The 21,923-nt window shown below is 65.8% G+C and overlaps 1 protein-coding gene across 3 annotated transcripts in view; it reads right to left on the reverse strand.

Annotated features, from left to right (window-relative positions):
* Nucleotides 1-2,304: 2,304 nt before the first annotated feature.
* Nucleotides 2,305-21,923, reverse strand: part of MTA1 (metastasis associated 1) — a 33,356-nt gene continuing 13,737 nt past the window's right edge. The window contains exons 3-21 of one of the 3 annotated variants that reach the window (XM_088024411.1): nucleotides 18,845-18,938; nucleotides 15,746-15,796; nucleotides 15,446-15,572; nucleotides 15,314-15,377; nucleotides 13,731-13,848; nucleotides 11,214-11,316; nucleotides 10,458-10,557; nucleotides 9,923-10,111; nucleotides 8,857-8,931; nucleotides 8,718-8,776; nucleotides 8,255-8,370; nucleotides 7,868-8,019; nucleotides 7,586-7,775; nucleotides 7,370-7,459; nucleotides 6,154-6,306; nucleotides 5,970-6,005; nucleotides 3,373-3,404; nucleotides 3,020-3,171; nucleotides 2,305-2,937 (exon numbers count right to left, since the gene is read on the reverse strand). In XM_088024411.1, coding sequence (XP_087880537.1) covers nucleotides 2,787-2,937; nucleotides 3,020-3,171; nucleotides 3,373-3,404; nucleotides 5,970-6,005; nucleotides 6,154-6,306; nucleotides 7,370-7,459; nucleotides 7,586-7,775; nucleotides 7,868-8,019; nucleotides 8,255-8,370; nucleotides 8,718-8,776; nucleotides 8,857-8,931; nucleotides 9,923-10,111; nucleotides 10,458-10,557; nucleotides 11,214-11,316; nucleotides 13,731-13,848; nucleotides 15,314-15,377; nucleotides 15,446-15,572; nucleotides 15,746-15,796; nucleotides 18,845-18,938 — 2,052 coding nt within the window. In that variant the 3' untranslated portion in view covers nucleotides 2,305-2,786. Of the gene's footprint in view, nucleotides 2,938-3,019; nucleotides 3,172-3,372; nucleotides 3,405-5,969; nucleotides 6,006-6,153; nucleotides 6,307-7,369; nucleotides 7,460-7,585; nucleotides 7,776-7,867; nucleotides 8,020-8,254; nucleotides 8,371-8,717; nucleotides 8,777-8,856; nucleotides 8,932-9,922; nucleotides 10,112-10,457; nucleotides 10,558-11,213; nucleotides 11,317-13,730; nucleotides 13,849-15,313; nucleotides 15,378-15,445; nucleotides 15,573-15,745; nucleotides 15,797-18,844; nucleotides 18,939-21,923 lie in introns of those variants that run through there. The other 2 variants (XM_088024412.1, XM_088024413.1) reach the window with 2 other exon arrangements.

Below are 21,923 nucleotides of genomic sequence, written 5' to 3' on the forward strand. Positions count from 1 at the left end.
CTTCCAGGCCCCAAAGCGGCAGTGCTAGGCATCTGCCAGCACTCAGGGTCCCCCTTCCCGGGCTCCACAGTCCTTCTCCCAACAGGGGCGTTCCTGACCCCTCCCACCCCTTCCTGCCTCCATCCCCGGGCCTGAAGAACCTGGTCCTACTCCCCCTGGGGTGGGGGACCCAGGAGGACCACTTCCTCTCCTCCCTGGGGCTCTGCCTCCCAATAAGCTCTTCCCTGGGCCTCCAGCCCAGCTGAGCCTCAAGTCCAGCAAGTGGACAGAAACCCCAAGCCCAAATGACCCCACCCAGTCTGGGCAGCTCCCTCTGAGCACCCCTTCCCCCACCCCCCTTTCCTCTGCCCCATGTACCGGCCAGGCTCCTGGGGTCAGGTGTATTTGCACACTGGAGGAGAGTCTCAGTACCACCATCTCCAGAACCCAGACTTTCACCGCAGCCCTGCCTTGGCCCAGCTCCCTGGGGCCCCCCAACCCCCTGCACTCACACCCTATAGCCACTGCTGTTCCTGCGAGGACAACAGCCCAGAAACGTGTGGTTCCCCCCACTCCAGCCTGATCTGACCAGCCTGACCAGCCCCCCTTCCCGTGCGCAGCCTGACTCTGGCCCCTTGCCAGGCAAGGCAGGAGATGGGGGCGGGGAGGCCTCAGCAGTCCTCTCTTCCTGGGCAGGATGGCCAGCCGTGGGGCTCCCCCACAGGTCAGGCATTTGCAGCCCACTCCTTGCTGAGGCTAGGCATCAGGTATCTTCTGTAAGGAGGTTATGTGTGGGAAGAGCCTGGCGCCCAGCCCTGCGGGGACAGTGATGGGGCATAGCAAAGTAAAGGCGTTGGAATGGGCCAGGCACCCCTGGGCAGAGTGGGGGGACAGATCCCTCATGTGACAGGGCTCTTCTGGATCAACGGACACTGAGTAGCAGTGTCCACCTCTGAAACCACAGAGGGCTACAGGCGGGGGCAGAGACAGGGCAGGACAGGCTCCCAAGTGAGCAGGACGGATGGGGACAGCAGGGTTCCAGAGAAGCCCACCCGTGGCGGGGCCAACCAGCCAGCCAGGTGTGGGGGCAGGTCTGTCCCCTGGAGCCGTAGTGGCGTGGTGTCCTGGCAACGTGGGTAAATAGCACCAAGGACCATCTTGGCTCTGTGGCAGGGACCCCCGGGCAGGACGGGGGCGGCGGGTTTGGAAGTGCAGCCCCTGTGGGTCTGCAGGCAGGCCGCTCCTGGGGATGACTCTCGCACCCGAAATCCCCCGTGTCTGGGGAGGGAGGAGGTCCCTGCCCCGTCTTCAGAGCCCAAGGTTGGGAAGGGGCTCCTAGGCAAAAGCTCCTTGCTGAGACACCACAACTCAGTCTCGGGGCAGGGTGGGGGCACGAGGACTCCAGCCGGTTACAATCGGCTGGGAGGGGCTGCTTTTTCAACACCCTGGCCTGTCACCTGACAGGGCCCCATCACGGGCTGGGGGTGAGGAGCCAGGACTCCCGTATCTGTCTCCAGCGAGGAAGCAGAAGTGGTTTCTATTTTAATTCCCTGGCTGAGATGTGAACACATCACGGCAGGACTGGGGGGCAGGAGGCAGAGCTCACGGAGACAGGAGGGAGCCCCCCCCCCCAGGGAGGGCCCAGCTCGCCCCTCTGCTGGAGGGCTGGGATGGCACAGACTGAGAGGTGTCCCCCCCAGACACCTCTCTCCACTGGCCAGATAGCTCCGGCTTGCAAGGGTGGGTGCAGAGGGATGGCCAGAGGTAGAATTTCTGAGAACAACGTACTTGCTGAAATCTGAGCAAATCCTCACTCTGGAAACTCCACACCTGCTGGGGGTTGGCCCTACGGCTCTGGGCAGAAATCCTCGGACAGCTGGGGCAGGGCTGTGCCAGGAGCAGGGTGGTGGGCTGGCCTGACCCAGCTGTGTTGGCTGCCCCGGTGGGAGGGAAGCCACGCTGAGCCAGAGGAGCCACGCACCTGCCAGTCTGGGTCCCAGGCCACGTCTGGGCCACCCACCCCCGTCTCAGCCAGACACAAGGGGTCTCAGCTCCACTGTGGGAGGGCCCTGAGCTCTGGCGGGCCCTCTCCCGACCTTGGTGGGAGAGAGGGCGTCCTGGGGCCAGACCCTGCACGAGGCAGGTGTGTGGGACAGAGGCAGAGAGACGACAGAAACCCCAGCCCAGCCTGGAGGCCAAGAGAGCCGAGGGTCGCCCGGTGCTCACGGGGGCTTTGCCCCTGGCCTGGCGCACTGGCGGGCCCAGGATGGCCGGAAGCCCCAGGCAAGGGGAGGGACGGGGGACAGAAAACACGGGAAGGGCTAGTTGGTTTTTTCTTTTTATGAGTTTTTTTTCCTTTGTTTTTTTTAATATGAAAATTACTTGAAAAGACCAGGGGCCAACCCCACCAGGCAGCTCGGCCAGCCGCTGGCCGTGCCGATCCTAACATTCCAGATGTAAGTTACAGAGCTTAAGTTCATCTACAAAAAAAGTAATAAAAATAAAATTTAAAATGGCACCTTCAACAGAACACAACAAAACCTCCGGCCGGCCCGCGAGGCCCGCAGCGCGGTGCAGGCGCGCAGGGCAGCTCCTCAGCTCCGCTCCGGCCAAAAAGTAAACACAAAGCTAAAAACGAGTCCTCGGCATTCTGGGAAGCAGCTAAACGGTACTTCTTCCCGAGGTGTCCCGAAGGAGCAGTTTCTCTGCAGTGGGGGCGAGAGGGGGTACTACCAAAACCGGGCGGCGGCGGGCGGCGGGCAGGGGGCGGGCTGTGGTTGCGGTGGCCTCGCGGGGCAGCGGGGCGCCTAGTCCTCGATGACGATGGGCTCATCGTTGACGGGGGCCGGTGGGGGCGGCCGCAGCGGCAGGGCCTGGCTCTGACGCAGGGCGATGGGCTTGTAGGGCCTGCGGGCAGCGCGCTTGGTCTCCGAGGACGATAGCAGCTTGCGGATCTTCCTGCGGACAGAGCGACGCCCCCAAGTGACAAAGGTGCGGCGGCCACCCCCCTGCTCACCCGCGGCCTCGGGGAAACCCCCACCTGGTTTCCTCGGTGGCCATGTAAAACACATCATCAGGGGCGTCGATCCAGTTCATCCTCCGCCGCTTGACGGGGGGCAGGGAGCCCCCCCGGATCAGGCGCACTTTGGTGGGGTAGGACTTCCCGTTGAGCAGGAGGTTTCGGCTTGGTCCCTGCAGCAGGGGGAGGTGTGAGGGGGACACCGCGGGGACTGCACGCTGCCCCCGACACCCAGCAGGAGGCACGCGGGCCTGGCCATCTGGGCCACCTCCCAGACTGCCAAGGGAGCGGTGTGCGAGCAAACGTCGTGTGCCCACGTGTGCAGGGGTAGGGGTCCTACTAGGCCCCGTCCCGTCACCAGCTCGCCCTCTTACCATGTGCCTGGTCTGTCCGTGGTTCGCCAAACCTGACAAGAGGAAGAACGGAACGTGAGGCCCGGCAGCCAAAGGGCGGGAGACCTGGAGCCACAGCCTGTACCCAGGGGGCGCCTGGAGGACACGGGTGCCTCTGCCTTCCCCGGCCCCGGCCCAGCCCAAGCAGCCCCCAGGTGATCCCACAGCTGCTGGGGGCTCTGGGGACCACCTCTGGCCTGGCCAGTAGGAGGGGCACCGTCTCGGGCTCGAGACAGAAGGCCAGGAGGCTCGGGTCTGACAGCCCGCTCCCTGGCACGCAGGCCGCCCGCCCAACTAGGCTGACACAGATGAAGCCTGGTTTACACAGTAGCTGAGCAACGCGGAGCCCTGCTGTAAACACCGTGCTACCAGAACCCCCTCTGCAAGGCGGCCCCTCCTCAGGCAGCACTGCACAGACCCTGGGAGGCCAGGCCGCACTGGGCTTCTTCCCAAGGGGCTCCAAGCACCCCTCACTGACCCCAGGGCTCGCTGCCTTGGAGGAGCGGATGGAAGCATCTAGAAGTGGCCAGAGCAGACGCTGCCAGGAGCTGCAGGTGTCTGCCAGTGCCTCCAACTGAGAAGGCACCGTCCTAGGGTCGTGGTCCACATGCCCCCAGAACCCAGCCAGGTGACCCCAGGGCCATCACTGCCTCCCCGGCTCTGCCTGCAGCAGTGAGCGCACGCGTGTGGGAGCGTGCACACGAGCACAGGAACACACCCGTGTGTGAGCATGCGAGCCTGTCCTGCCAGAGACCTTCCAGAACTAGCTCTTCCCAAATACGCTTCTTGGCCGAGGGCTGTCTCTCAAGCAGCTAGCCAGCCCCCCCGGAAACCCCCTGCTGGCTGGGGGGGGGGGGACGGCCCTGGGCAGGGCGAAGGGAGGGGCTGCCACACCTGGCCTGCAGCCCCCAGGCCCGGTGCTACTTACCCAGGTAAGTGCCTATCAGAGCAACCGGTGCAGAGGAGAGAAAACACACGGTTAGTGTTGGTTAGCACGTGCACTGCCACGGGCCGAGGAAGGTAGGTGCGGAGCGGACGTGCCTGGCTGGGCTGGGTTAGTGGGTTAAGGCCCCAAGGGTGCCCCGCAGTCTGGCACTGCCCCAGGAGGCCCTGTGCTGTCTCAGGGGGGCCAGCTGTGGCCATCGCAGTGCTCCTGGGGGTGCGCCCACCAATGACGCCCTTGGGGCCCGCATACTGCAGCTCAAGTAGACACGGAAGCATACCGATGTGGAAAACCGAAGAATACGAGTAAATTAACCTTATCCACCACACTGGCTACCAGCTTTTTACAAAACAAGCCCCAAGCCCAGAGACGGCGGCTGACTAGCACTGGCTTCCACTTCCGTGGGACGTGACCCGGTGGTTCCCGGGGCGTCTGCAGCAGAGGGCAGGCGAGCGGGCCAGCCCCTGGTGCTGACGCAGGGCTCGGTGGCAGGCCCTGGCTGGAGGGCTGTGGGGGTGGCTGCCAGAAGGGTGGGCGGGGCCCGGGGCAGCATCCAGGGGCTGGGCCAGGCTGGACGGCCGCTGCCCACTGCCATCTCGCAGGTCCCTGGGCCTGGCACACACCCCCTCAGGGGCAGGGGACTCTGGGCACATCCATGCTCGCTGGCCCACGGTGTCAGGGTGCCCACACATGACCCTGAGCCTCCCATCACCAGGGGCTCTGAGTGCATTTCCCCCTTCCTTCCCTCCGGCCTGCTTCCCCTCCGCCTCCCTTCTGCACGGATTCTGCCGCAGGCTGACCCTGGGGAGCCGGAGCTTCTGGGACCCACAGGCCCCTCGCTGCCACCACGGCCACCCCTCCCTCAGCACCTCATTCTGGAGCAGCCTCAGAGCCCACGGACGCCCCTCGCATCCATTGTGGGGGGGCCACTGTGGATGGGTCTGGACAATCAAGAGTCCAGCTCCTGACGCGCTGACAGCCTGGGCACCTGACGGTGGCAGGTTCCCACCCGCTTCCCGTGCCCCCTCGGCCAGCCTCTCAGTCCCTTCCCCTGGGACCCCACCCCTGCGGGGCCGGGGCCTGGACATTTACCTGGGCCTTGAGTATCTCCCCAGGCCGTGCCGACCACACCCACCACTCGGTCCTATCTGCCCTCTCCCCCACCCCCCCACCCCCCCGCCCCGGAGAGGCCAGGGTCCCGAAGCCCCCCCACCGGGCAGGGCGCACAGGAGGGCCATAGGCACAGCACGGCGGCCCCGGGAGCAGAGGCTGATGGCATGCGGGCGATCACAGCGCGGTGGCGGAGAGTACAGGCAGGCGGGGGCGCCAGGGCTACCCGAGCGAGGACAGTCCACTGACCGGGCACCGGGCCGGGGAGGAGGGGACAGCCCATGAGCCAGAGGCCCCAGGGGAGGACACAGCACTTGGGGGCCTGTGAGGCAGCACTAGGCCCTCTGCCCGGTGACACGGGAATGGGGGGCGCGTGGGGAGCGGGGTGCGGCCCGGCCCGCGTGGACTGCCCCATGGGCGTGCCCGGAGCCGCCCGCCGTGCACCATGCACGCAAGAACACAGCACGCAGAGGCACCGCACGGGGGCTCGCACGGCACCCTCACCAGCGGCCACCCCAGGCCTTACCCCTACTGGGCATCAAGAGGCGCTTCTTCATGTTGCCTGCCAGCGCCCGGCGGCGGGAGAGAGAGGAGAGAGAACACGGTCAGCAGGCATGGGCGAGGCAGGGACGGGGCTGGGCACCCCGGGGCCAGCAGGCCGCACCGGCCGAGCGTGGAGGCCCCACCTGGCCGCCCCAGCAGAGACTCACCGTCCACCCCGTTGTGCTGTTCATAGCTCCTCTTGCCCAGGATGGTGGGGGAGCCGTTGTTGATGACAGGGGCCGACTTGGCAGGGGTCAGGCCGCCGAGCACGCCGGACACGCTCTTCACGGGGTCGGGCTTGGGGGGACGGGGATGGGTCTCTGTTGGGAGCAGCACGGGGGGGGGGGACACGCTTTGTGGGAAGCAAATGGCAACAGCCGCCCCCCAGGCCCCACCGTGACGGGGGACGACCACGGGGCCCACCAGGGCAGAACACAACCAGTCCTGCCCCTCAGCGTGTCCTGGGAGCAGGGAAGAGCCACGTAGGGCCGGGCCCCACGGGCGACTGGGCGCCCGCCAGACACAGCCCCATAAACAAGCAGGCCCATCAGAGGTGTCCAGGTCCGGGCCACCGGCGTTGATGGCAGGGGGCTGGCCGCTGGCCAGACGATGAGTTAACAGCCAGGCCGGTCCAGTCAAGGACACGCCCCACGAAGGGCTGGGCCACGGCAGGCTCAGGCCTCTACCTGCCAAGGCTCCCCAGACTCTGGTGGCTCTCAGGATGGGGCAAGGCCCAGTCCCACGATCCAGAGCCTAGACATCCGATGACGCCAAATCCACTTGTGTCCACACAGAACACACTTAGCTCATGGTTCTGGAACGTCCTTCACAGAAGGTCAGCCACCTCCATGCTGGGAGGGACTGGCTCACTATCCTGCCCTGAGCCCAGCGAAGTGGCCGCCCTGCTCCCTCCTGCCCTAGCTGCCAATGGCTGGCTGAGCAGTGGGTAAAGCTGAGCCAAGTGCTGGCCGAGGGCCCCCTTCACCCCCAGCCCTGTGAGCTGCTGACCAGGTGTGTGTGCCGCTCAGGCAGCAGTGGACCTTCCTTTGGGGTTGGGGGTGAAGAACCGTCCTGCAGGTGCCTGCAGTGGACGCCTGTCCTGGATGCATCAAACCCAAATCCTGGGCTCCCCCAGGGCTCCCCCCACCTTGGGCTGCAGCTGGATGTGGGGTGGGGGGACAGGGACCACGGCAGCTCAGGCCCCAAGGGCCCCTCCAGGCCTGGTGCGGAGCAAGGTACCACAGAGGCAGGCCAGGGGCCTGGGCAGCGGTTGGGGCTGTGGGGGCGCTCCCGCCAGGCAGCAGCAGCATGGGGGCTGGCTCCCTCCCTCGCGGGCGCCTGCGCACACATCACCCACACTGTGCTGGGGTGGGGCGGGCTCACCGAGATACCGGAGCACAGCTTCCAGGGGCTTCCGCACGGCCTGCTTCAGCACCAGCGGGCTCTGGGAGGCTTCGGGCAGCCGTGCCGTGCCTGTGGGGGCCCCACACGTAAGGGGGGCCCGGGGCCAGGACTCCCGATGTTCCCTGACCCCCCCACAGGTGAGCCCCCCCCTGCAGCGACAGAGCCCGGGGCCGGGGGCGGGGGGACGACACTCACACTCAGCCTTGATGGCCGCACTGTTGATAGGCATGTAGGGGTGGCGGGCAGCGTGCCACGGGCGCAAGATCTCTCGGCACAGGCGCCGGGCGATGCGCGTGAGCTTGGTGGTGTGCAGGTAGAAGGCCTGTCTCGTCTTCATTGCAAACTTGGGACTCCCGCTGCTCCGGGCTGGGATGCCGTGGGGGCTCTGCGGAAGGGGGCGCGCCGCCCCAACACAGCGCCATGACCATGGGCCGGGCGCCCGGCCATGCGTGGGGGTGGGGAGGGGTGCCCACTTACCATGTTACTGCGGTTTGGTCCTGGCCTCTCTCCATCTAACCGGGTTGGCATTTTCAAGCCACCATATTTCTTCCAATATGTCCAGCAAGATGCGCAGAGGCGACACTGCATGTTAGGGGGACCCCAAGAATACCACTGGTAAGACTGGGCGGCTACGGACAACAAAGTTGGAAATAGACGGGTCCTTAAGCAGAACCAGTGACGGCAGAGAGCATTACACAGTGTTGCCCGCCCACCCACTGAGCCACCCCGCCGCGGGCCCAGGCACCCCGCAGACCCGCCAGGAGGGTTTCCCGGGGAGGGAGTGGCCCCCGCCCGCCACGACCCCGGGACGGTGCAGGGCGCCCAGTGCTGCGGGGGCCCCGATGCCGGGCGGCGGGCACTTACTGTAACAGCTCTCGCAGGCTCGGCCGGCCCCAGGGCTCTGGCCTGGCGCCCCCGCGCCATTCACCACGCCTGCCTTGACGTTATTGACGCTGATCTGGTTCGGATTTGGCTTGTTACTTAGGGTAAGGGAGAGAGGGAGGGCGTCACGGGAGCGCCACGCCGCTGGTGTACAGCTCCCAGGGAAGCGAGGCTGTTGGGCACTGGCAGCCCCCACCCACGCGAGGTGGGGGGGGGCAGCCTCCCCTGCAGTCCTGGACGCCGGCTGCAGCGAACTTCGAGCCCGGTCTACACCCCAGCTCTGGCTGGCTCGAGCTGTGTTTGGCTCCGCGTGGAAGCGCGGGCAGGGTCGCGTGGGCTTGAGTCCTGACACCCGTACTAGCCGGGGGCCACTGCCCACCCGCCCAGCCCGCGGTCCCCAGGGCGGCGAGGACACACCAGGGGCGCACGCCGGGGCCGCACTTACTAGTTGGGAATATACACTTGCTTTAACTTGCTCTCCGCTTCAGCTGCTTTCAAGCGTTTCTGGAAATGGGAAACAGAGTCAAGGGCCTGGGCGGGGGAAGGGCTGCCCGGCGGGCGCAGGGGCGCGGCTGGGCGCTCACCTGCTGCACATATCTGTCGGTGGTCTTCCACATGTAGTAGTACTCAATGATGCTGGTGAGGGACTTCCAGGGGAGCTGCACAAGAGGGGGCCGCGCGTCGTGGGGGGGGCCCTCCCCGAGCAAGGAGACCTCCCCTGTGGCAGCGGCGCCCCGATCCCTCCTCCCAGCCCCGCCCGACGGAGCTCCGCCTGAGGTCGGCAAGGTCCCTGTCACACCGCTTTCCCGGGCCTCCCAGCCCTTCCTGCTCCGCCTACAGAACCAGTGTCCTCTGAACACAGTGGAAGCATCTGTGGTGTGGACGGAACCCTGAAGCCTGCCTCACCGCGTCCAGGATTCAAACCCCGTCTATACTCAGTCCACCCGACCTGCCGCTGAGGCGGCCGCATGCTCACAGTGGGGTCCCCGCCCCGCGGCCTCCGTGTGTGTCTGGCCGTTACCTGCGGCCCCATCTTCTGGCTGTCACTCTTTTTGGGGAAGGTCTGGCTCACTGTGTCTGGGATGTCAGCAAGTGACTCCACCTCAGACTCGGGGTGAGTGAGGACAGGGGCTCCCCGCTCTGCCCTCCGTGGGCCTCTCTACCTTTGGCGGGTCCCTTCTGCCTTCTGGAGGCTTATCAGGATCCCGCCTGTGACCTGTGATACTCCTAACTGGACACTGGCCTGCCCGCCGTGTCCCGGCCCCGCCCAGGGGCTCCTGGCGGCCCTGCCACCTGACAGACGCGCTTCCCGCGGGGTTCGCTGTGGAGGCGGCGGCGCTGCCCTCAGCTGAGCACTTGTGTGGCTGAGCGGAGCACAGGGGCGGGAGGGGTGCGTGAGGGCACGGGCCCTGCCTGAGCTGCAAATCCCACAACACAAAACGAGGACGTGTGAGGAGAGGCTCAGCGGCTTAAACAGAACCAATTAACGGCAACAAGCCAGGAGGACCCCGGTGGTGCCCGGCGCTGACCCCTGACCTGGCGGCAGGAGCAGCTCTTAGCCCGGGGCCTGCTGGGAGCCGCAAACAGATGCAGGGGCGCCGCCCACAGTGGCTCTGGGGAGGGGTCCGGCACCCGCCCTGGGGCACTCACGAAGTCCTGCTGAATGTCTGTGAAGTCTTTCCCATACTTCTCCAAGGCCTCCTCAAAAAGGCTGGCCTCGGAGGCCGACCACTCCTCCATCTCGTCCCTGCAGAGCACGGGCCCGCCCTGCGGCACCAGCGCCGAGATGGCTTTGGCGACGTCGTACACGCTCTTGTGCAGTGTGTCCATGGCGTGGAACTGCAGCGGGACACACGGGGGTCACCCAGGCTCACCCACCCGAGAGGAGATGGGACAGTCCGGGAGGCAGCTGGGGGTCTGCAGGGGTGCAGGTGGGCTGGCTCCTGGGACGAGCCTGCTGGGCTCTCCCGGAGGGCAGGGGGTGGACGTGTCCCAGCCACATGAGGCCAGCAACAGACGCTCGACCTGCTTCCTCGCCGCCATCTCGTCCCCACCTGCCCTGGCTCATGCGGCGACCCGAGGGGCACATGTGCTCTGGACGGGGCAGGGATGGGGCAGCCCAGGCACGGCAGGCCCCGGGCAGGTGAGGGTCCTGTGCAGATGGCCCAGCATGTGGCCCACTCACCAAGGTGATGTCCCGGGAGGCGGCTGCAGCGCTCATGTGCAGGCTGGGCTGCCGGACGGAGCTGCTACAGTCCAGGGCTCGCGCAAAGGTGCCCACGGAGCTGGGGGTGGCGGGGAGACTCTGACCACTGGAGCCCGACACACAAAGGCATCCCAGCCCAGCCCAACCCACAGCACACCAAGACCGTAGGACACAGTGGGCCGGGAGGCCCCAGGGACAGAGCGTGGCAGCCACCGCCTGCGGCTCAGCTTCCCGAGATCCTGGTAGGGCACCCCCTCCATAGTGAAGGCTCAGGGTCCAGCTGAGAAGCAGGGAAGCTCCCTGCACCCTCACAGGGACTCCCCTCCCACTGGCCCTGCCCCAGGGCTCCACGGGGGGCGGGGGTGGGGGTGGTGTCTTCCTTGGAGCACTGCCTCCCTCATGGCCCCAAGGCCCCGGGTCCTTCCTTCTCAGCTACGCCTCCGCCACCCTCCCCCCCGCCCCAAGTCTGCAACAGCCCACAGCTCATCCGAAGATAGACACGCATCTCTGCCCAGTCCCGGGGTCCTGGGAACAGCCCGATCTGTGCCCGGCTGCTCGCCTCTGCAGGCAGCGGCCCCACAGGGACGCGGGTAGGTGCACAGGCCCCACCTCTCAAAGCCGGAGCCGCCCCCAGGCTCCCACAAGCAGTGTCCATGTCCAGGAACGGGCAGGGCAGGGCAGCCATTTAGCGCCCAGGCCCAGGGTCCGGGCAGTACCCCGGTGCCCAGAACTCACCGGGCCACCACCAGGAACTGGTCGATCTGCTTGTCTATGAGCGGGTTGTGCGCCTCCCACACCTTGGTCTCCAGCCTGGACTGGTCCCGGCCGTCCTCCTCACCTGCAGGCACCAGAACAGTGACGCCAACGAGACCCGAAGACCCCCGCGGCTTGCAGCAAGGCCTCTTAGAGCCGAGGGTCCGCCTGCTTCCGGGGCCCCGGGGGACGGGCCCGAGGGCCACACATCCGCCTCCCTGGCGAGCCCGGGAGGTGAGGCTGCCGTCGGTGTGCACGCACACTTCCAGGCCTGCTCGGCACACAGCGCCCCGCGGCTGCCCTGTCAGCCCGCCTGACGGGGCGGGGCCGGGTGAGCCCCGTGCGGCACATGCTGCAGGCCGAAGCAGCCAGTTGTGACGACAGGGACGGAGGAGGCTCGCTTTGGCTTTGCCGATCACGCTCCCGATCCGGAGACAGCACAGAGGTCCTGCAGCCGTGGCAACAGTGTGCCCGTCGACCAGGACACGGGACGCCGACATGACCGCGTCCAGCGCGGGTGTCTGCTACAGTGCCAGACACGGTGCACTCACAGTGCCAGGCAGGCCATGTTTCCATGTACCCCCTTCACCCTGCAGACACGAGTTGGGGCAGGGCCCCACCATCCGGCAGGCACAACGGCTTCTGCACTTTGTGCAGAAGGACGCTAACTGGCAGAGAAGAGCCCAGACACTGCAGAAGACGCTGGGGAGGGTTCGCGCCCCTGCGTGGCCAGCCCTGCGTGAGCAGGACACCCCACAACCGTCCCTGGCCACGGCCACAACCAGCTCAGGCTCGCAGGCTGTGCATGTGCTGGCAACCCACTCAGTGCCCCTTGCTGGCGGGGACAGCAAACTCCAGACCAAAGACAGGGACCCTCACGGCCGTGTCCCACCCATGTCAGTGCCCAGCTAGCCCACCGTGGGGCCTGCATGAGCAGGTGGCTCAAGCTGGGCTCAGAGTTGCTGGGGAAACACGTACTCCCTCGCCTCAGGGAAGGTCAGGCCTTGCGGACCCATCTGGGGTCACGGCACGAAGGCCGCCCACCGCAGGGGTGCGTGACAGATCCGGGGCCGAGGATGCAGACATGGATGGCCCAGATGGAGGCTGGGGTTTTGGGGGCCGTACGAGGTGCAGGTTGAGTATGGGTGGGGTGTTCCCAGGGTCGTAGGTGCTGTCCTTCCTGGGGGGACTGTGCGCTGAGACCCCCCCCCCGCAACTGGGGTCCAATGCCTCCTGGCATCGAGAGTCTGGGGGCCACCCTAAGCTAAACCTCTTAGCAATTTCATTCCCTGGGAGGGTCCTGGGCTCCAGGGCGTGTGGAGACCCCCTCGCTGCGGCACCCAGGAGCTCACTTGACCCAGGTCTGGGCCCCGCACCCCCGAGGCAGCCCTCACAGCTCAGCACCCAGGTCCCTGCCCAGAAAACCGAGAGCCTCTGACATTCAAGCCACTCTGTTGTCACCAGAACCATCACCCTCAGCCAGAGAGGGAAGGACAGAGGTTCGGAACCTGTATGCTTCCTGGCTCCCCCGCCCCGACCTCCAACTGGCAGGACCGCCCCCCCCCCCCCGACAAAAACCAACCACCAAAGAGAGGAAGCTGGCGTGCGAGCGCACATGTGTACACATGGGGTCATGTGGGTACGTACGTTGGGGGGGGCACACGTGCATAAAAGAAAGTAACACTCATAAGCCGACGCCAGACGTTTTTAAAAAAAAACTAGACCAGCCTCAGAAAAATGGGACATCGCATGCGTGGAGGAAACAGGAGGCCACGGGAAGGGACCATCCACACTCAGAACGTGTCCGCAGAGAAAAACAGAGAATGGCAGACGTCGGAAAGGAGACCCGGGACCTTGTCTGGCCGGCCCAACAGCACAGGGGGCCGGCCGCGGGGCCCGGAGACCCTGGCTGGGCCTGGAGCAGGGGTGCAACACTGGGCGTGCTGAGAGCAGCAGAGAACGCAACGCGGATGGGGGCTGGGCCAGCTCTGTAGGAGCAGCTCAAGTGATGAGAACCCCCAAAAAGATCATCACGGCTGACTGGCCGCGTGGTTAGCTGCGGGTCCTACGTCATGACCGACGACGGTTCAGCAGAGAGAGAAGCAAGGGCAGGAGGGGCGATGGGGGACGGGCTGGAGCCGGGGAGACCGGCAGGGCAGTTCCCCAGCAGACAGACGGCCACGGGCAACACCTGGCCGTGAACGCCCCAAGCCCAGCACCCCTGCGCCATCTCGTTTCTCAGGGACCGGCCACTGACAGCCGCGTCCCGCCCACCAGCCGTGCCAGGCCTCCACCTCTACCTGCCGCCGACACAGGATGCGCGGACCCTCCGCTCACTGTGGGCTGTGCTGGGTCACCGACGGCACCGCCCACTGGCAGAAGTCGGTGACACGGGCAGATTCAGTCAAAGAAGTTTTTTCAGAGAAAAAGCTTAAAAGAGCCTCCCAAAGGAACCTCACCCTGCTCACCCTGCTCACTGGCTGCCGCCCTGCACCCTACCTTCCTTCAGCAGGTCAGTGATGTCCGCCTGGTACCGGTTTCCCACGCGGATCTCTCCCTTATCAGCCAGCAGGGTCTTCTGCTGGGGGTCGTAGACTAGAGAATAGAAGAAGAAATCCTGAAAGACAGCACACGAGACCACGTCAGCAGGGCGCCCCAAGGCCTTGCCTGGAGCCCGCCCCGGACACAGGGAGCCCACTGCGCGGCCGCCGCACAGGACCGTGGGACTGAAGACCGGAGAGTGTCCAGTCAGCGACACAAATGCCACAGCGCTGCTCACGTGCAGCCACCCCAGGACACGCACATGCGGGGCCGCAGAACGTTCCGGACCGGACGCCCAGGGCTGCCAGCCCTTCTGACCCCAGCTGCTTGTGTCCTGACGTTCAGCTGTGTTTCTCAGAAACTGCGTCACGCTGGCTGGCTTGTTTCCCAACGACAAGCTTGCTGACCTAGGCCACAAGCGGAGGCCGGGCCGGCGCACATTTGGGGTTAGGGCGCCTGGGCCTCCTGCTCACCCCTGGATGCTGCCGTGACCCTGTGTCCTTGGCCCCCTGGAGGCCAGGCACGGACACGATTCACGGCATCTTCACCACGGCTCGGCGGCCTGTTTTCTCACTTGTGAGAACAATGTGCTTCCTAAGCAGGTGAGCGGACACTGGTGGGAAGAGCCAGGCCCTCACCCTCGGGACACACACGTGCTGCCGTTACACCATTACGTGTCACAGCGGGCCATCGTGCTCAGTCTCTGCACTGTGTCCCGTGAGCCCCCCCACCACGGGGACCCTTGGAACAGCAGGCAGCACCCCCACCATGCTCCCTCCAGCCCACCGGCGCCCAGCGCCTTCTCCAAACATCTCCCTGCCTGCTCTGCGGGACTGACTGTGGGCTTGTCCCCTCCTGGTGGCTTCCCGGGCCCCCGACTCTGAGTCAGGCCTGCGCACAGCCGCACCACGTCCCCCTGCAATGCACCAGGCTCTGCACGGTGGGAGGGGGCTGTGCCTACAAACACAGGTGCCACACCTTGGGCCACCCGCCCCTTACCTGTCCCTCTTGTCGCTAGTGTGCCCCCGCCCCTCCAGACCCCACCTGGCCTCCCCCGGGGCCGTTTCTCCACCACCTCAGTACAGCCTCTGCCCAGGCCATGCTGCTCCCCAGGGACACGTGCGTTGTTTGCAGACATTTTTGGCTGTCACACTGGGGGGTGGCCTCGGTGGGTAGCATCCTACAAATGCATGAGGTCCCCACTCGTCTGTGAAACAAGAAGGCTGGTTCCATGGCCCCAAGCCCCTGACAACGTGGATGTTTCTGGTTTTGCAGAAGTAGAAACCCTTCCTGTTGCCTGGCCAACATGGCTCTGGATCAGCACAGTGAGGGCTCGAGGTGGCAGCCAGCGTGGGTCCCTGTCATGATCCCTCCAGGCCGTGCCCCTGCCAGTCCTCCAGAGATACAGACGCGACCCCAGGAAGCCAAGCAAAGCACCCAGCGCCTAGCCCCAGGGTGGCTGCAAGCCGCGAGGGACTGGGCCCTGAGGGACAGAGGCAGGGGTTGGGGGGCGGCCCCAGGGCCTCTGCGGCTGGCCTCACCTCCCGCTCCAGGTAGGACTTGAGGGACTCCGTCTCGTTGAGCAGGGTGACACTGCACTTGCCTCTGCAAGAGGAGGGCGCGCCGTCAGCGAGGCAGGGCGGCCCCCGGGCACCCTCCGGGCCGCTGGGTACCTGATGTGAGTGGCAGGCAGCGACTCCAGCTGCCGGGACAGGAACAGCTCCCGATGCCGCAGCTGGTGCTTCAGCTTCTCGGGCAGGTCCACCATCTCGGGGTTCTCCATCTCCTCCTCCATCTCTCCTGACGGGTGGGGGGGTTCCTGTGAGCCCGCTGTGCGGCGCTGGCCCTGCCCGCCTGCCCACTGCCCCCGCACCGCACAGATGGACAGAGCAGCGGCCATGGGGCGGGCAGGTCAGCTGCTGCCGCCCGCCCAGCCGGCACACGAGGACCCCCCCCCCACGAGAGCGGCTCACCTTCCTCGCCGTTGTCGGTCCCCGGTCCGGTCTTATAGCAGACTGACAGGGCTAGACAACAGACAGACAGCGCCCAGACGGCGGGTTAGCAACAGCACCGCCCGCCCGTGGGCCGAGGAGAGGAAGCAGGGAGGGTGGGGTGGACACGGGGTCCAAGGGGCGGGCCCAGGTCAGGTCAGCGGTGCGTCTACCACCCCAAGCGCACCGACCCGGGGGCCTCGGCCACACCTCCAGGGCTGGGACAAGGATGCCCACTGGGAGCACCCAGGACTCGCGTGTGTCTGCACACGTGTGCGTGTCAGGGTGCAGGGCAGCCCAGCTCACGGCACTGGGGGTGCGGGGCCCCTGGAGGCACAGTGGAGGTCCGGGGCCGTGCGGGGGCCGTGGGGAGCCATGCCAGGGCAGGGGCATGCAGAGGTCAGCCACCCCACGGGGCTGCGGCACCTAGGCAGCACCTGGGCAACCCTGGGTCTCTATCCCGGGGCCCTAAGCCAGCACGCAGCCCTCTGCCGCCCCCCTGTGGTGACTGAAGGGAGTTCCCAGGCCCCCCGGGGCTCAGACACAGGTGGGTGGGCCACTGGAGCGGAGTGTCCACACTGCTGGCCTTGCACCTCCCTGCCCACTCCTGCAGACCCCACAAGCACCCTGCACCCCCAGCCTGAGGACACCATCATGTCCAGACACCCACCAGTCAGCCCACCTGATGCTCGCGCCCGTCCTGGGACGGCACCACGGGCCTGGGCAGCTGGCTGGGAACGGGCCAGAGACCGTCATCCTGGGCCGCTCCCCAGCCTGATACAAGCGCACCGTGGCTCCGAGACCCCACCCATCAGAGCTGCCACCAGCAGGGGTGAGGAGTGGGCAGGGCTTGGGTGACATCAGCACCCCCAGGAGACGGGCAGAGAGAGCCCCCCACAGCTCTGTGCCCCCCACCCCAGCGCTTCAAGCCTTCCTTCAGGCCCGGTGGACGCTGCAGTGTGTGTGGTGCTCGACCTCCAGGAACCCAGGGAGTCACGTCAGGGGCGGCACAGAAAACCTGCCTCTGGGATCCAGTGTGTCCTGGGCTCCGAGTGGGGGGCTCTGTGCTCCCACCCCACCTAGCTCTGACACACACCCCAAGAGCCCCCCACAGCTCACTCTGGGGCGTCTAAGGAGGGCCTGTCAGCTGTGCCTGCCGCTCTCCCAGGGCCAGAGGGCCCTGCTCTCGGGGCAGCTCTGCATGCACGTGTGTGTGCAAGGGCAGGGCAGGGGGCCGTGGCCACTAGGGGCCAGGGCTGAGCAGAGTGGCTGGAGGATCCCAGGAAGGCTTCACTGCTGCGAGTCACCCATGTGGCCCGGGGGCATCTAGCCGATGCTGGGGCTGGAGGCCTGGCAGTGGAGGGCGGGGGCTTCTGTCTCCCGGGCCCCCAGACCCAGAAGAAGCCCTGGTCAGCTGATGGGCTGTTTGGGCCAGAGGCCTCCCTGAGCAGTGGCCTCCTGGTCTCTGGCCAGAAGAAGGCGCCCCAGAGTGTCCTCACACCTGCCCCTGACGCCGGGCTGGGGCCTGGGCAAAAGGGCAGACCCGTCTCACCCTGGCTGCACCGGCCGAGACGGCCCCACGGAACATGGTTTCTGGGAAAACCACTACAAGACAAGAGAAGCCCTCACAGAGCACGGGGACACCAGGAAAGGGCAGGCAGGGTCCTGCCCTGAGATGGACCCCGTCATGCACCCCACTGCAGCACTTTGGGGGGCCTCGGGGCCACCGCCCATCCCATCAGCTCCTACCTGGTCCATCCGGCAACACTGCCCCCCCACCAGCTCCCTTCACGTAACACTAGCCCAGCGCCCTCCTGGAGCTGCCCTCCACGGCGCCCCACAGCAGGAGAGCCCGGCCACGGGGCCACTCTGGGCCCGGGGGTGAGGACCGCGGCACTCTGGGCCAGGCAGTGGACACGGGTGAGGAGATCCTTAAGCACCAACACCCCAAGTCAACAGTGACCCCCGTGTCCCACCTCTCATGATTCCCCCGGGTGGGCAGCTTCAACATCTACGGCTAGACCCAGAGCCACCTGCATCACAAGCACACAGTGGCCCATGAAACCAGAGGAGGGCATAAAACGAACCGAGGCCCAGACCCACGGCAGCCCCCACGAGCACAGAGACGCCCAGTGGTATCACCTGGGAGGCCAGGCACGGCCAGCCAAGCACCAGCTCTGCTATCCACCCCTGTGTGGTGCAGGGGCCTGTCCTGGGGCCCAGTTGAGCTGTGCTAATCCTGGTGAGGACCCTTAAATGCGCCTCAGTGCTTCGCCCCCTCATCCCTGAGGCTCTGGGAGACCCAGGCCTGGACCGACCGCCTCGAACCCCTCCAGGACCCAGGGAGAAGGCCGGTATGGCCTGAGTATCCAGTCCCTCACACCAGCATGCTGGGGGCACAGGCTCGAGTCCTGCCTTGACCTGGGGCCCAGAGGACCAGGTGGGGCCTGCACCCGCCCAGACATACCTGATGAACTCATGAGGACAGTACCTGTCCCCAGGCTGGACAGCCCTGTAGACAAGCACCTGGGGGACCAGGGGCAGGCACATTCCACGCCTGCTGGGAGCCGCCCCCCCCCCCAGAGGCCAGAACCCCCACCCAGGCTCAGGCAGATCCCACCCTGAGGACGGGGGCTCTGGAACTCCTCCCCCGTCACTGCTGGCTGGAGGAGCTGCGTGGGACCCCAGGGCGTGGAAGCAGGTACAGGCCAGGCTCCAGACTGGGAGGGGGATCCCGGTGCTCGTGCTAAGCTGCTGGGAGTCCCTGCACGTCCACGCTCTGACACTCAGGTTCAAACGGCAGACAGATGGGAGTTTGTTTTTGAACACACTGCCGCAAAGAGCAGTGGCTTTTGGTGAGGTCAGCAGGAGCAGCAGAGGGCCCCACCCCCGCAACATCCAGGGAGTGCTCCCCAAAATCAACCATGCGAGAGAGAAGCCCCAGGGCAACGACACCGGGCCGGGTGTCCTCAGCCTGTAGCCAGCAGGCAGCAGGGCAGGTGGGGGCCGATCCTGGGGAGGGCACAGGGCAGGTGGGGCCCGCCGCAGGGTGGGACGCCCCCCGGAAAGGCCAAAACTCACTGGCGTGCTTGTCAGCCAGGGCGATGAGGGTGCTGGAGATGTCCCTCCTGCGGTAGAAGCACACCACCTTGGCCTCCACGTTTCCGTTGGCCGTCTGCAACAGCAAGGCAGGGTCTGAGGAACACGCCAACCTACGGCTCCCCGCAGGGCCAGCCCCAGACAGGACCTGGGTGGGACCACAGCTTCCCGGGACCTCAGACCTGGGGAGGGGATTAGCACGGCGCACCTCCACCCTCCGGGTCTGTCTTCCCTCCACCCCTGATGCCAACCTGTGGACACAGGTGGACACCCCAGCCCGCCGGCCCAGGTTCCCTCCTGTTGGCCCCTGTGTCCCTCCCCCAGGTCTTGCTTGCTCAGGACCAGAACCTGGCGGACATCTGGCCACCAGAAAGGACAACTGTGCCCAGAGGTCAGCCAAAGCCTGCCGTGCCTTCGGCCTCTGGGGCACCTGCCTTCCGGCACCCCTCTGGGCCTGATCAAGGCCAGCACACCCCGAGCAGACCCTGGTACCAGGGGCCTGGATCCGTATCAGCAACAGAAGCAGCCAGGGGCGCCTGGGGGCCAGTCGGGTGAGCGTCCAACTCTGGATTTCAGTTCAGGTCCCGATCTCAGGGTCGTGGGATCGAGCCCCACGTCGGGCTCCACGCTCAGTGGGGAGTCTGCTCTAGATTCTCTCCCCCCTCTTTCTCCCTGCTTGTGCTCTCCCTCTCCCAAGTCAATCAGCCTTGAAAAAAAGAAACAGAAGTGGCCCACGAGGGCTTGGAGCAAGCAGTGGACGCACCAGCCCTGGGGAAGAGGTCGCCATCCCAGGGCCCAGGGACGCCTTTAAGGACTCGAAAGAGCTCCACACACAGGACAAGAACAGGACGCGGAGGGAGTCTGCTGGGCGGAGCCTCACAGGAAGGATGGACCTTCCCTCAACTCAAAGGGCTTATAAAACTTTAACAGTAACACGAGGCTGATCTGCCGCAACTCTGTACGACTCGGCACGCGGCCACTTCTACCGTCGAACAAAATCGTCGTGGCAACCTGAAGTTTTAGTTATTTAATTCCACGAAGCCAGCAAGCTTTCAAGAAGTCTGGGGACTGTTCACACATGGACATGAAGTGGAGGCAGGACCAGCTCTCGGCCCCGTGTGCTTGCACACGCACACAGAGGGACATGCACGCGCTCGCACACACGGGCAGGGACACGCACGCATGCTCGCACACGCACGCACAGGAATACACACGTGCAGGGACACATATGCGCAGGGCCATGCCCCGACAGCGACGGCCCTCCATCGGGAGAACGAAGACTCTGTACCCACTATCAAGACGAGGGCGGCACAATGCTGGGTGGCGCCCTAGTCTGCAGTGCACGGACGCTAAACCGCTAAAGACACCATTTGTCATGATGTCGGCTACAGACCTGTGGACACCTTGCATCCAAAGGCTTCACAAGGCTGCCCAAGCCACAGATCCCAGATCACAAAGTTTCTCCTAGGAACGGTTCCAAAAACTGCCTGCCGGGCTCCAGACGACGAGCCACATCCACCGGGCCAGGGGCACCCAGGACCGTCGTCAGGGCCACACGGGCGTGGAGGGGGAGGTCTGACATAATGGCCACCGGGACTTCATCCCTGGGATGGGACGGCAGCCTTGTGTCTGCAGGGCACAGCCCGCGGCTCCCACCCCCGGGCCCTGCTGGGGTTCCTGCACCCCGGCCCCCGGAACGGGTGCTGCTTTGCACAGCCTAGCCCATGTGAGGCCTGGCTCGGGCCGGGCCCTGCAGACCCAGGACGTCCAGGACTCCCCCTCCCATTAGCTCCCCCCACTGGTGCTCAGGACTCTCAGGGGCCCCACCTGAGCTGCGGTCTGCACACATCCAGGCAACTGTCTCCTGTCGCAAGGGCAACATGCAGGGCCGGGGGCAGGCACTCTGGGCAGGTCCCCAGACCCTCCCTGTGGGGGCCACAGCCCCAAATGGTCTACCTTCGGTGCTTTGTTGTACCTTTCTGAGACTCCCACATCCCATGTTCCAAACCAAACACCGATCTAAAATTCAAGGATTCCCTGTCGGGCCTCTGCTGCCTTCTGGGCACCTCTGGCCTGGCCGCCACTCCAGACCCCTCCCCACACCTCCTCAGCTCCCCTGCCCCAGGTCCCTGCTCCTTTTCTTCCAAAACAGCAAGTTCCCCCAGTGCCGTGCAGACCCAGCACACTTCTGAGAAGAAACCGTGACAACTACTTTGAAGGTCTGCGACAGCCCAGGGTCACTGCGCTAACACAAGCCAGGCTTCGCAGGAGGCCTCAGGGAAGGAGGCCCCAAATGCAACATGACCATTGCTACGGTCTGTAGAGAAGACTTACTCTCAAACTGTTTTTCCATTTACAGAAAAGGGGTGGAACATGGTGTCTCTGCCCCGACACCGCCCCCGCCCCCCGGGACCAGTTCTGCCCAGCCCCCACCTGCCACCCGGCCTGGTTGTTGGGCCTGGGCTGGTCTCCTGCACTTCCTACTGACCGCACGCTGGACTCTGGGTTTCCGGGGGCCCTCTGCTCCTCAGCTAACCCCGGGCTCTGGCTCTATTCATGCCAACAGCTCTGGGTCCTCCCTCACACCCCGGACCTGCTGCCCCGCCGCATCCCAGGACCCTTTCTCTGAGGCACCAGCGCTCCTGCCAGGCCCTTCATTTCTTCTGTGGCTGGTCCGCCAGCTCCTCTCTGTGAGCGTGGACATGGCTTTCCATGTTCAAGGCCTTCCTTGAACGCCCAGCACCTCTGGGCTGTTTCTCCTGTGCCTGAGGGGCCCTGGGGTCCTAGGGGCCCGTGGGCAGGGTGGCCCCACCAGGAGGGCCCGCAAACTGACCTCGTAGCAGCCTCCACTGGAACTGTGCCTGCCGGTGAGGCCTGGAGGCCGAGGATGCGCCCGACCCATGCCCATGCCTATGGGCCAGCACCCCTGCCCCGCTCAGCAGCCCCCACTCTCTTCGCCCTCTCTGGTGCAAGGAGGGTCCCGAGGCCTCCTGCCTGGAATGCCCGCTGCTGGGGCTATTTTGCACCGCTCGGGGTCCCCCAGCCACCCACCCCCGACCTG

The sequence above is a fragment of the Eumetopias jubatus genome, unplaced genomic scaffold (genome assembly GCF_037043125.1).
Source record: "Eumetopias jubatus isolate StellerSeaLion01/CBP00866 unplaced genomic scaffold, mEumJub1_p1.0 scaffold_7, whole genome shotgun sequence".
NCBI classification, from domain to species: Eukaryota; Metazoa; Chordata; class Mammalia; order Carnivora; family Otariidae; genus Eumetopias; species Eumetopias jubatus.